Source organism: Symphodus melops (genome assembly GCF_947650265.1).
Source record: "Symphodus melops genome assembly, contig: scaffold_106, whole genome shotgun sequence".
In the NCBI taxonomy this organism is placed as follows: domain Eukaryota; kingdom Metazoa; phylum Chordata; class Actinopteri; order Labriformes; family Labridae; genus Symphodus; species Symphodus melops.
This window is the reverse complement of record NW_027636697.1, coordinates 81,893-95,000: the sequence shown is the minus strand read 5'-3', so window position 1 is coordinate 95,000 and position 13,108 is coordinate 81,893. Positions and strand designations below refer to the sequence as shown.

Below are 13,108 nucleotides of genomic sequence, written 5' to 3'. Positions count from 1 at the left end.
TTCTCTGGTCCAATCAGATCCAGAGCATTCAGGAGCAGAATCTAAAGTTAGAAGGAGGACATACTGGCTGCTGCATTGTTGTCAGAGAAGCTTCAACACAGCAGGTTTCCTTCATGATCACACAGGAAGAGAGCAGCTCTCTGATTGGCTGATTGATCACACAGGAAGAGAGCAGCTCTCTGATTGGTCCTTTCAGTTAATTTGATGACCTCACACAAAGTGAACTCAGGATGAGTCCAACACAAAGAAAGGTTCTTTAATAAATCAGAACATCTCATCATCTTTAAGCTTTATATTCAGTTTGATTATTCGGGTCTGACTGTAGTTTTTTAAATCCTTTGTGAGATGTTAGCTGCTCTTCATTAAGTCAATCATTTTACATCGATTATTGATAACTGATCTTTGGCTCGATTTATTATGTCTGTCGATCTTTGATGTAAACACACTCTGCTCGTGCTAACACTGTTAGCTTCTTGTTTGTGTGTTATTCAATAAAGATTATTCCAGTTAAAACACACACAGAGAGACACGCGCACACACACACACACACACACACACACACACACACACACACAAACACCCACAGCTAGCTGTAGCATCTGTAGTTCTTCCCTCGGTTATATGCTAACACAAACAGCTAACATGTTCTGTTAGCATCTGTGGGTTCTCTAAGGGTTCTGCTGAGGTTCTAGTCTCTGCGGGACTCACATGAATCTCCTCCACAGGCCACGGCTCGGCTCGGCTCAGCAGCTCCTCGGCTCGGCGGACTGTCTCCCGGATTCAAACCGTCGACCTGCCGCTGCCGCTGCCCAGGAGCCTCCAGTCTTCAGGCGGACTCGTCATGGTCCAGGTTCGGGTTCGGAGTTCAGTCGGTCCGCTCTGTGAGGGAGAGTCTCTGGGATCCAGTTCACAGATCCAGCGGGGAGGACGAGACTGATCACACTGGAAACCCCCTCCACTGCTTCCGCCCAGGAAATCCCCCAGCTGCCCGGAGACACAGCCCACCAGCAGGGGGCGCTGTTTACTGCAGGCTGCCCGGAGACACAGCCCACCAGCAGGGGGCGCTGTTTACTGCAGGCTGCCCGGAGACACAGCCCACCAGCAGGGGGCGCTGTTTACTGCAGGCTGCCCGGAGACACAGCCCACCAGCAGGGGGCGCTGTTTACTGCAGGCTGCCCGGAGACACAGCCCACCAGCAGGGGGCGCTGTTTACTGCAGGTTGCTTTAATGGACGTTCATATTTGACATTTTAATATTCTTTCATCTGTACTTATGTTTATATTTCTAAAGCAAAAAAAGGTTTTTAAAAGGGTTTCATGTCCGCACTAGGTCTGTCAAAGGCTGCTGATAGGGGGCGCTGCTGCACCTCTACTGCAGTGTGAGAAACCAATCAGCAGCAGGTAATTAAGTTGAAGTAGTTTGAAGGTTTAACCGTGTTTGTGTTCAAGAAGAGGAACTTACAATCATACATCAGATTCTAAGTGTTTTCTTCCAAACTAACTGGAACATCTGAGAGAATCAACAGATGGACTTTAATATGTTTAACGTCCACTCTGTGGAGAATATGAGAGTCTGGGAAACATTTGAATGATTCTTTGAGCCTCTGTTTCACCTTTGTAGTTTCAGGCTGCTGTCGATCTTAATCATCAAATTAAAAATACTTTGAATTCAAATTAAATGTGTTGAAAAGAAACGGACAACTGAGGAAGAAAAGTCATTTATTGATGAACTTTGGTTTCATTATCATTTCTCTAAAAAGGTCCTAAAATCCCAGAAACATGATGACATCATCAGGACAGGTAAGGTCCCCTACCTGAGTGACATCATCCAAATATGGCTGCTTCAGCTGACCCTACCCTCAAAATAAGCCACCTCCACACAGGAAGACAAATAAAAAGATTCAAATAAAACAGAAACTAGAAAACAAAACAAATAAACAAACAGGTCCCACCCACTTTGATTGACAGGTCAGCCTGTTTCCTGATTGGTCCAGAGCAAGCAGCGATAAAAGGTGACAGTTCATGCCCTTTTACCTGATCAATAAAAGTCACACATCCAGATAAACGAAGAAAATATAAAATAAACACATAATGACATCATCAAACCAGGGGGCGGGGTCAGAACGTCTCAGGAGGCCAGGGGCTTCTGGGAGTCACCAGGAGAGGACGGTTCCTGCTGAGACCAGAAGCACTGTTAACTACCTGCAGACAGAGAGCATTCTGGGATCTATAGTAAACATCCGACCTTCTCCTCACCTCCTTTGTCTCCTTGGTAGGAAGCTCTTCTTCCTCAGGACACACCTCCATCTTCTCCTCCATCTTCTCCTCCATCTTGTCGTCTTCTCCTCCCACGACTCCGCCCTCCATCCCGTGTTCAGCCTCCCACTCCTGAAGAACCTCGTCCAGGTTAAACCTCCGCCTGTAGTTCACCAGGAAGTTCTTCACCTGAACCACCGACTTGTTACCGATCACGTCTGAGATGGCCTGGAAGTCCCGCCCATATTTTCTGATGGCTGCATGTCATTGGAGAAAGGGAGAGCCACCGACCAATCACTGACTGAGGTTTAATTAAATCAGCAAAAGTTTCTGGTATCTGGTTTAGCTGTGAGTTCACCTGGTTACAGGTAGGTCAGGTGTGAGTTCACCTGGTCACAGGTAGGTCAGGTGTGAGTTCACCTGGTCACAGGTAGGTCAGGTGTGAGTTCACCTGGTCACAGGTAGGTCAGGTGTGAGTTCACCTGGTTACAGGTAGGTCAGGTGTGAGTTCACCTGGTCACAGGTAGGTCAGGTGTGAGTTCACCTGGTTACAGGTAGGTCAGGTGTGAGTTTACCTGGTTACAGGTAGGTCAGGTGTGAGTTCACCTGGTTACAGGTAGGTCAGGTGTGAGTTGACCTGGTTACAGGTAGGTCAGGTGTGAGTTGACCTGGTTACAGGTAGGTCAGGTGTGAGTTGACCTGGTTACAGGTAGGTCAGGTGTGAGTTGACCTGGTTACAGGTAGTTCAGGTGTGAGTTCACCTGGTTACAGGTAGGTCAGGTGTGAGTTGACCTGGTTACAGGTAGGTCAGGTGTGAGTTGACCTGGTTACAGGTAGGTCAGGTGTGAGTTCATCTGGTTACAGGTAGTTCAGGTGGGAGTTCACCTGGTTACAGGTAGGTCAGGTGTGAGTTCACCTGGTTACAGGTAGGTCAGGTGTGAGTTCACCTGGTTACAGGTAGGTCAGGTGTGAGTTCACCTGGTTACAGGTAGGTCAGGTGTGAGTTCACCTGGTTACAGGTAGGTCAGGTGTGAGTTCACCTGGTTACAGGTAGTTCAGGTGTGAGTTCACCTGGTTACAGGTAGGTCAGGTGTGAGTTGACCTGGTTACAGGTAGGTCAGGTGGGAGTTCACCTGGTTACAGGTAGGTCAGGTGTGAGTTCACCTGATTACAGGTAGTTCAGGTGTGAGTTGACCTGGTTACAGGTTGGTCAGGTGTGAGTTCACCTGGTTACAGGTAGGTCAGGTGTGAGTTTACCTGGTTACAGGTAGGTCAGGTGTGAGTTGACCTGGTTACAGGTAGGTCAGGTGTGAGTTCACCTGGTTACAGGTAGGTCAGGTGTGAGTTCACCTGGTTACAGGTAGGTCAGGTGTGAGTTGACCTGGTTACAGGTAGGTCAGGTGGGAGTTCACCTGGTTACAGGTAGGTCAGGTGTGAGTTCACCTGATTACAGGTAGTTCAGGTGTGAGTTGACCTGGTTACAGGTTGGTCAGGTGTAAGTTCACCTGGTTACAGGTAGGTCAGGTGTTACCTTGCACAGCTAGAAGCTGCTCCTCTGTGGTCCAACGGGTGTTAAACTTCTGATTCACCTAGAACAAAAGAAGCGACAGGTGAACACCAAAGACAGCAGTGACTTCAGGTAGGGCTTCACTGTGTTACCATGGTTACCTCAGGTTGTCTGAACTCGTTGACACCTGAATTCAGTTTCTCTTTAAGAACACTGTTTGACTGTTTAATTGTTTGGATCTGCAACACAGAAAGAGAAAGACAGGTCAGGAAGGAGAGACAGGTGAGGACAGAGAAAGAGAGACAGGTGAGCAGACAGGTAGACTAACCTGTCTCTTGATGGAGACCAGCTGACAGTCTAGCTGTCTAATGAGACCCTGAGGAGACGCAGAGGAGAGCGAGACCACGTCCTGCTGGTTCAGAAACATTCCCCGAGGAGGACGTTTCTTCAAACGCTGAGACGCCTTACTGCCCATCTACAGCCACAGAGAGAGAGACAGGTAACTATCACCTGACAGAGAGAGACAGGTAACTATCACCTGACAGAGAGAGAGAGAGACAGGTAACTATCACCTGACAGAGAGAGAGAGAGACAGGTAACTATCACCTGACAGAGAGAGAGAGAGACAGGTAACTATCACCTGACAGAGAGAGAGAGAGACAGGTAACTATCACCTGACAGAGAGAGAGAGAGACAGGTAACTATCACCTGAGTGACAGAGAGAGAGAGAGACAGGTAACTATCACCTGACAGAGAGAGACAGGTAACTATCACCTGACAGAGAGAGACAGGTAACTATCACCTGACAGAGAGAGAGAGAGACAGGTAACTATCACCTGACAGAGAGAGAGAGAGAGACAGGTAACTATCACCTGACAGAGAGAGACAGGTAACTGTCACCTGAGTGACAGAGAGAGAGAGAGACAGGTAACTATCACCTGACAGAGAGAGAGAGAGACAGGTAACTATCACCTGACAGAGAGAGACAGGTAACTATCACCTGACAGAGAGAGACAGGTAACTATCACCTGACAGAGAGAGAGAGAGAGAGACAGGTAACTATCACCTGACAGAGAGAGAGAGAGACAGGTAACTATCACCTGTCAGAGAGAGAGACAGGTAACTATCACCTGACAGAGAGAGAGAGAGACAGGTAACTATCACCTGTCAGAGAGAGAGACAGGTAACTATCACCTGACAGAGAGAGAGAGAGAGAGACAGGTAACTATCACCTGACAGAGAGAGACAGGTAACTATCACCTGACAGAGAGAGACAGAGAGAGACAGGTAACTGTCACCTGACAGAGAGAGATAGAGAGAGAGAGAGACAGGTAACTGTCACCTGTCAGAGAGAGAGACAGGTAACTGTCACCTGACAGAGAGAGAGAGAGAGAGAGACAGGTAACTATCACCTGACAGAGAGAGAGAGAGAGAGAGACAGGTAACTGTCACCTGACAGAGAGAGACAGGTAACTATCACCTGACAGAGAGAGACAGGTAACTATCACCTGAGTGACAGAGAGAGAGAGAGACAGGTAACTATCACCTGTCAGAGAGAGAGACAGGTAACTATCACCTGAGTGACAGAGAGAGAGAGAGACAGGTAACTATCACCTGTCAGAGAGAGAGACAGGTAACTATCACCTGAGTGACAGAGAGAGAGAGAGACAGGTAACTATCACCTGTCAGAGAGAGAGACAGGTAACTATCACCTGAGTGACAGAGAGAGAGAGAGACAGGTAACTATCACCTGTCAGAGAGAAAGACAGGTAACTATCACCTAAGTGACAGAGAGAGAGAGAGACAGGTAACTATCACCTGTCAGAGAGAGAGACAGGTAACTATCACCTGACAGAGAGAGAGAGAGACAGGTAACTATCACCTGTCAGAGAGAGAGACAGGTAACTATCACCTGTCAGAGAGAGAGACAGGTAACTATCACCTGACAGAGAGAGACAGGTAACTATCACCTGACAGAGAGAGAGAGACAGGTAACTATCACCTGACAGAGAGAGAGAGACAGGTAACTATCACCTGTCAGAGAGAGAGACAGGTAACTATCACCTGTCAGAGAGAGAGACAGGTAACTATCACCTGTCAGAGAGAGAGACAGGTAACTATCACCTGTCAGAGAGAGACAGGTAACTATCACCTGTCAGAGAGACAGGTAACTATCACCTGACAGAGAGAGAGACAGGTAACTATCACCTGTCAGAGAGACAGGTAACTATCACCTGACAGAGAGAGAGACAGGTAACTATCACCTGAGTGACAGAGAGAGAGAGAGACAGGTAACTGTCACCTGACAGAGAGAGAGACAGGTAACTATCACCTGACAGAGAGAGACAGGTAACTATCACCTGACAGAGAGAGAGACAGGTAACTATCACCTGACAGAGAGAGACAGGTAACTATCACCTGACAGAGAGAGACAGGTAACTATCACCTGACAGAGAGAGAGAGAGAGACAGGTAACTGTCACCTGACAGAGAGAGAGAGAGAGACAGGTAACTGTCACCTGACAGAGAGAGAGAGACAGGTAACTATCACCTGACAGAGAGAGACAGGTAACTATCACCTGACAGAGAGAGACAGGTAACTATCACCTGACAGAGAGAGACAGGTAACTATCACCTGACAGAGAGAGAGAGAGAGACAGGTAACTATCACCTGACAGAGAGAGACAGGTAACTATCACCTGACAGAGAGAGACAGGTAACTATCACCTGACAGAGAGAGAGAGACAGGTAACTATCACCTGACAGAGAGAGAGAGACAGGTAACTATCACCTGACAGAGAGAGACAGGTAACTATCACCTGACAGAGAGAGAGAGAGAGACAGGTAACTATCACCTGACAGAGAGAGACAGGTAACTATCACCTGACAGAGAGAGAGAGACAGGTAACTATCACCTGACAGAGAGAGACAGGTAACTATCACCTGACAGAGAGAGAGAGAGAGAGACAGGTAACTATCACCTGACAGAGAGAGACAGGTAACTATCACCTGACAGAGAGAGACAGGTAACTATCACCTGACAGAGAGAGAGAGAGACAGGTAACTGTCACCTGACAGAGAGAGAGAGAGAGACAGGTAACTGTCACCTGACAGAGAGAGAGAGAGAGACAGGTAACTATCACCTGAGTGACAGAGAGAGAGAGAGAGAGACAGGTAACTATCACCTGAGTGACAGAGAGAGAGAGACAGGTAACTATCACCTGAGTGAGAGAGGTCAGGTGTTATTACCTTCAGTCCAGCTGGTTTGACCTCTGACCTCTCTGGTCCAGAGGTCACCTGAAACAAAAGCAAAGAGAAATGAAATGAGTGATCAGTCTGGTTCCTTTACCTGGCCCAGGTGAGCCCTATGATCACTGCAGCATGTACTCGCTCTCCTTATGTAAGCAGGTTGGTCCCATTGAGATGAAGGGAGACACCTGGAGAGGAGCTCTCAGGTGTGCATGATGAGCGTTACCTCCTTCTTGTCCTCTTTCTTGGGGTCGAACTCGGAGTCGCTCTGAGGGTTCACCTGTCCGTCTTCAACTTCTTCATCGCTGAAACACACACAGTTCAAACTGTCACCCATCCTCCAATCAGGACACAGCACTCAGGTTAGGATGGCACCTGTCACAGAGGGCGTCTATGAGGGTTCACACCTGTGATGCCATCATGTTACCTGTAGTGTTACTCCACCTGGTGTCTAAGTGGTGTTACCTGTGCAGGTTGCAGCTCACCTGTCATCTCTCTCTCTCTTCTGCTTCCGTGTCTGTCGATCCATCAGACTCGTTTTACTGCGACTTTTCTTCCACGAGTAATAAAACCGAACCAGACTGGCCATCGACTTATCAGGTAACTACAGAGAGAGACACACACTGTTTAACACACACACCTGGACCAGTCACCTGACTGTACTGGTCCCAGTCACCTGACTGCACTGGGACCAGTCACCTGACTGTACTGGGACCAGTCACCTGACTGCACTGGTCCCAGTCACCTGACTGCACTGGTCCCAGTCACCTGACTGCACTGGTCCCAGTCACCTGACTGCACTGGGACCAGTCACCTGACTGCACTGGTCCCAGTCACCTGAATGCACTGGTCCCAGTCACCTGACTGCACTGGGACCAGTCACGTGACTGCACTGGTCCCAGTCACCTGACTGCACTGGGACCAGTCACCTGACTGCACTGGTCCCAGTCACCTGACTGCACTGGGACCAGTCACCTGACTGCACTGGTCCCAGTCACGTGACTGCACTGGGACCAGTCACCTGACTGCACTGGGACCAGTCACCTGACTGCACTGGTCCCAGTCACGTGAATGCACTGGTCCCAGTCACGTGAATGCACTGGTCCCAGTCAGCTGACTGTACTGGTCCCAGTCAGCTGACTGCACTGGTCCCAGTCACGTGAATGCACTGGTCCCAGTCACCTGACTGCACTGGTCCCAGTCACCTGACTGTACTGGTCCCAGTCACGTGAATGCACTGGTCCCAGTCACGTGAATGCACTGGTCCCAGTCAGCTGACTGCACTGGTCCCAGTCAGCTGACTGCACTGGTCCCAGTCACGTGAATGCACTGGTCCCAGTCACGTGAATGCACTGGTCCCAGTCAGCTGACTGTACTGGTCCCAGTCAGCTGACTGCACTGGGACCAGTCACCTGACTGCACTGGGACCAGTCACGTGAATGCACTGGTCCCAGTCACCTGACTGCACTGGGACCAGTCAGCTGACTGCACTGGTCCCAGTCAGCTGACTGTACTGGTGTGAGTGGGGGCGTACCATCTGCTGGATGCGGTGGAAGCTCTTCCCGTGGAAGCTGAACGCCTGCTCAAACAGAACTCGGTCCTCCACCGTCCACTCGTCAGGAAACGGAGTGAAGTTTGGAAGATCAGCCAGAGACTTCTCTATGTTGTGTTTGTGCCAGAAGAGCATCCCCAGAGCCTGAGACAGAGGGACAGACAGGGAGTGAGACATAGAGAGAGACAGGGAGACAGACAGGGAGACAGACAGAGAGTGAGACAAACAGAGGGACAGACAGGGAGACAGAGAGTGAGATAGACAGAGAGACAGGGAGAGAGAGAGAGAGAGAGACAGAGAGACAGACAGGGAGAGAGACAGAGAGAGAGACAGACAGACAGGGAGACAGTGAGACAAACAGAGAGACAGACAGAGAGACAGGGAGACAGACAGAGAGTGAGACATAGAGAGAGACAGACAGAGAGTGAGACAGAGAGAGAGACAGACAGAGAGACAGACAGAGGGACAGACAGGGAGTGAGACATAGAGAGAGACAGACAGAGAGTGAGACAGAGAGAGAGACAGACAGACAGGGAGACAGGGAGACAGACAGAGAGACAGACAGGGAGACAGAGAGAGAGACAGAGAGAGAGACAGGGAGTGAGACAGAGAGAGAGACAGGGAGAGAGACAGAGAGTGAGACAGACAGAGAGACAGACAGACAGGGAGACAGACAGAGGGACAGACAGGGAGACAGAGAGTGAGACAGACAGAGAGACAGGGAGAGAGAGAGAGACAGAGAGACAGACAGGGAGACAGACAGGGAGACAGACAGGGAGACAGAGAGACATACAGACAGACAGGGAGACAGAGAGACAGAGAGACAGACAGACAGGGAGACAGAGAGACATACAGACAGACAGGGAGACAGAGAGACAGACAGAGAGAGAGAGAGACAGAGAGACACACAGATAGACATACAGACAGACAGAGAGACAGAGAGACAGACAGACAGAGAGAGAGACAGACAGACAGACAGAGAGACAGAGAGACAGAGAGAGACAGACAGACAGACAGACAGACAGACAGACAGAGAGACAGAGAGACAGACAGACAGAGAGACAGACAGACAGACAGAGAGACAGAGAGAGACAGAGAGACAGACAGAGAGAGACAGAGAGACAGACAGACAGACAGACAGACAGAGAGACAGACAGAGAGACAGACAGACAGAGAGACAGAGAGACAGAGAGACAGAGAGAGAGACGGACAGACAGACAGACAGACAGACAGACAGAGAGACAGAGAGACAGACAGACAGAGAGACAGAGAGACAGACAGACAGACAGAGAGACAGAGAGAGACAGAGAGACAGACAGAGAGAGACAGAGAGACAGACAGACAGACAGACAGACAGAGAGACAGACAGAGAGACAGACAGACAGAGAGACAGAGAGACAGAGAGACAGAGAGAGAGACGGACAGACGGACAGACAGACAGACAGAGAGACAGAGAGACAGACAGACAGACAGAGAGACAGACAGACAGAGAGACAGACAGACAGAGAGACAGAGAGACAGAGAGACAGACCTGCTCCATGTTGTATCCGTGCTTCTCTTTGGCGATGGCGATGTATTCGTCCACTGTAAACAACGACATGTTCATTTGAATCCAAAGGTCCATGATACACACACACACACACACACACACACACACACACACACACACACACACAGTATATGTGACATCACATCATGGACTGGGTCCAGGTTCTTACACTGTGTCTGGTTCAGACAGCTGCTGGGGATCCACACCAACATGCCCAGGTTATCTCTCAGGTGAGCTGTCTGGGCCACGTCTGAAACACACACACACACACACACACACACACACACACACACACAGTTAATCACAATATTACCCAAACACTGGTGCCTGGAGCTGATGTTTGGAAGTTGCCGTGGTAACAGACTTGTTTTGATAAAGAGGTTGTTGGATCCTGGACCCTCCTGGACCCTCCAGGAACTGCAGGACTTAAAACTTCTGACAGAGTCCCTTAATAAAGACTGCATGTACAGAGGTTCAAGTCCCACCCTGCATGTGGTCTCACAGTCCCCCCTCCAAACATGAAGGTTCTGTCTTCAGCTGGAAACACTGAGTTCATTCACATGGGTCCAGTGTGAGACGAGATCTTTGGTCTTTATGATTGAACACTTGTGATCAACAAAGTGCATTTCACAGAGAGCATCCTGCATGACCAGTCTGATCCGGACTGGGGATCAGCTGTTCACACAGTACCAGCTCCATTTAAACACCTGAACAGTTTAAAGTCTGCTTTACTCCACCATCACATGTCATCCAGTCTATCAGCACACTGCTCCTCTGTCCTACCGTTGTTCGAGGCTACCACTGCACCTCCAGGCTAACGAGACACAATCTGAGTCTTACCCGGGTCAAAGTCCGGAACAACGGCCTGGTACTGCGTCCCGACCCGCATCCCCCCTCCACCTATAAACACACACACAGAGAAGAGCTTAGTAATAGTACTTAAGAGTACACAGCAGTCCTCCAGTGATCGAGGCTACCCACCATGCTCCTCGTCGCTGCTGGAGCCTGAACTTCCTTCTTCCCAGCAGTTGTTCGTGCTGGTTCCATTACCGGACATGCTTTTTCCGCCGGTGTTAGCTGCTGCCCCGGGGCCGCTGCTCCCGCTGCCCGCCGGGGCTCGACCTCTCCGCTTCCCCGAAGCCTCCGGGTTTCTCTCCAGCATCGCCGGCATGACGAGGACGGAGGCAGCCCGGACTGTGCGCTAGCTGCTAACTACGGCTAATTCGTTTGCTAGTTAGCTTAGCTACCCCGCGCACAGAACCGAGCCGGCTAACTGTCACCGGAGCTAAGCTAACAGTCCTGACCGGAGAGCAGCGGGGAGGCTCGGGGTGAAACACACACTCAGAGGAGGAAGTGATCTGTGACAGGAAGCTAACTGAGGCTACAGCACAGAGATGCTAGCAGTTAACCCGAGACTAAAGATCCACACTGAGTCCAAAAAGTTCCGGAACAAGCTGCAGGAACCAGAAGGAACCAGATAAAACCAGACCAGGATCCACAGACAGACCCACAGACATCCAGAGAAAAACTATCAATAAAAACTGAAGGAAACTGATCAGAGATCAGTCAGTGTGAGGCTGATCGATCCCAGAGGAGGAGCGTGTGCGCGTGCGTGTGCGCGTGCGTGCGTGCGTGTGTGTGTGTGTGTGTGTGACCTCAGCTGCCATCACACGTCACATTAAAACATCAACACTAAAATAGTTCTTAATGAATAAATTAATCATGTGGACTGGATTAAACAAAGTTTACCAGTATCATTAAATTCATTTATTAATAATTAAAATAATATCAGTCCAATCAGCTGCTTTGAATAACAATGGACGAAAGAAATATCTATTTATTTAGATTTATTCATCAACAGTGTAAACTCCTGCAGTACCTGGAGTGTCCACTAGAGGCTGGCTGCAGTTCCTGGAGTGTCCACTAGAGGCTGGCTGCAGTTCCTGGAGTGTCCACTAGAGGCTGGCTGCAGTTCCTGGAGTGTCCACTAGAGGCTGGCTGCAGTTCCTGGAGTGTCCACTAGAGGCTGGCTGCAGTTCCTGGAGTGTCCACTAGAGGCTGGCTGCAGTACCTGGAGTGTCCACTAGAGGCTGGCTGCAGCAGCACAGGAAGTCACATACACACCCATTCAAACAGCCTGTTTTTACAGCAGACATGAACATGTTTACAGCCTGCTTCAAAAAACCAAATAGGTGTGATTAGCTCATGTCTCCATCCACACACACTGTACGGGGGGAATGTTTTGATGACTCAGCAGTTTTGATTGGATGAAGGATCAGAGTTATTCACAATAAGGCGTGTAGCTGAGCTGATTGACAGGTGGGCGCCGTGTAACGGTTTAAACCCCTCCTCAGCTCTCAGCCTGTCGTTAGGAATGAGTGTTATCATAAAAGCCTGAACCAGGAGCTGTGTAGCTGGGTAAGGTCTGATCTTCCTGATGTTGTGGGGGAATTGACATGACCGGGCAAACAAGGCCATTTGAACCTTAACGTTAGCTGGTCATAAATCATGACACCCAGGTTCCAGGCAGACTTGGTGGCAGGAGGTTGGTTGCACCAAGCTGGATACTGATCAGTGGTTGCATAGCGGGACCGGCTGGGAAGACAAGGAGCTCATTCTTTGAAAGGTTGAGTTGAGTTCATTCATCCATTTCTTTATTTCAGTTTATTTAACCTTTATTAGTCGGTCCCGTGGAGATAAAGAACCTCTTTGTAAGGGGGACCTGGTCGAGACAAGCAGCAGCAAAAACACAAAGTTACAGACAAACACACAAAGGGAGACGAGGGACGATCTATGGGACCATCGATGAGTCAAGTCTGAGAGTCAGTCCACATGTAACTGCTTTTTATCATTTCAATGACTTTCAACTGTTTTTATCATTTTAAATGTTGTCTGTTGTGACTGTAGCTTTTGCAGGACTCCCTTGAGAAAAGGGGTTTTAACCTTAATGGGACTCTTCTTGGATAAATAAAGGGAAAATAAAAATAATCTGAATTT

The 13,108-nt window shown here is 49.3% G+C and overlaps 1 protein-coding gene across 2 annotated transcripts; it reads right to left on the bottom strand.

Annotated features, from left to right (window-relative positions):
* Positions 1 to 1,701: 1,701 nt before the first annotated feature.
* Positions 1,702 to 11,736, bottom strand: rcor1 (REST corepressor 1). Of its 2 annotated transcripts, none has more exons than XM_079372964.1 (13): positions 11,093 to 11,736; positions 10,952 to 11,011; positions 10,281 to 10,361; positions 10,094 to 10,146; positions 8,545 to 8,706; positions 7,496 to 7,614; positions 7,237 to 7,315; positions 7,011 to 7,058; positions 4,091 to 4,237; positions 3,924 to 4,001; positions 3,787 to 3,844; positions 2,256 to 2,512; positions 1,702 to 2,175 (listed from the first exon to the last, which is right to left on the bottom strand). In XM_079372964.1, exons 1-13 carry the CDS (start codon positions 11,280 to 11,282, stop codon positions 2,128 to 2,130), a joined length of 1,380 nt encoding a protein of 459 aa, XP_079229090.1. In that variant the 5' UTR covers positions 11,283 to 11,736; the 3' UTR covers positions 1,702 to 2,127. The 2 variants fall into 2 exon arrangements, with proteins under 2 accessions (XP_079229090.1, XP_079229091.1); XM_079372965.1 differs by having other exon boundaries at positions 1,702 to 2,172.
* Between the last annotated feature and the right edge of the window lie 1,372 nt (positions 11,737 to 13,108).

Bases quoted from the DNA above. Each gene is read 5' to 3' on its own strand.
- rcor1 (XM_079372964.1), bottom strand. From the start codon at position 11,282: ATGCCGGCGATGCTGGAGAGAAACCCGGAGGCTTCGGGGAAGCGGAGA. The intron at 7,316-7,495 runs GTGAGCTGCAAC...TGTGTGTTTCAG, and splicing joins AAGAGAGAGAGAGATGACAG to CGATGAAGAAGTTGAAGACG. The intron at 4,002-4,090 runs GTTAGTCTACCT...TCTGTGTTGCAG, and splicing joins TGGTCTCCATCAAGAGACAG to ATCCAAACAATTAAACAGTC.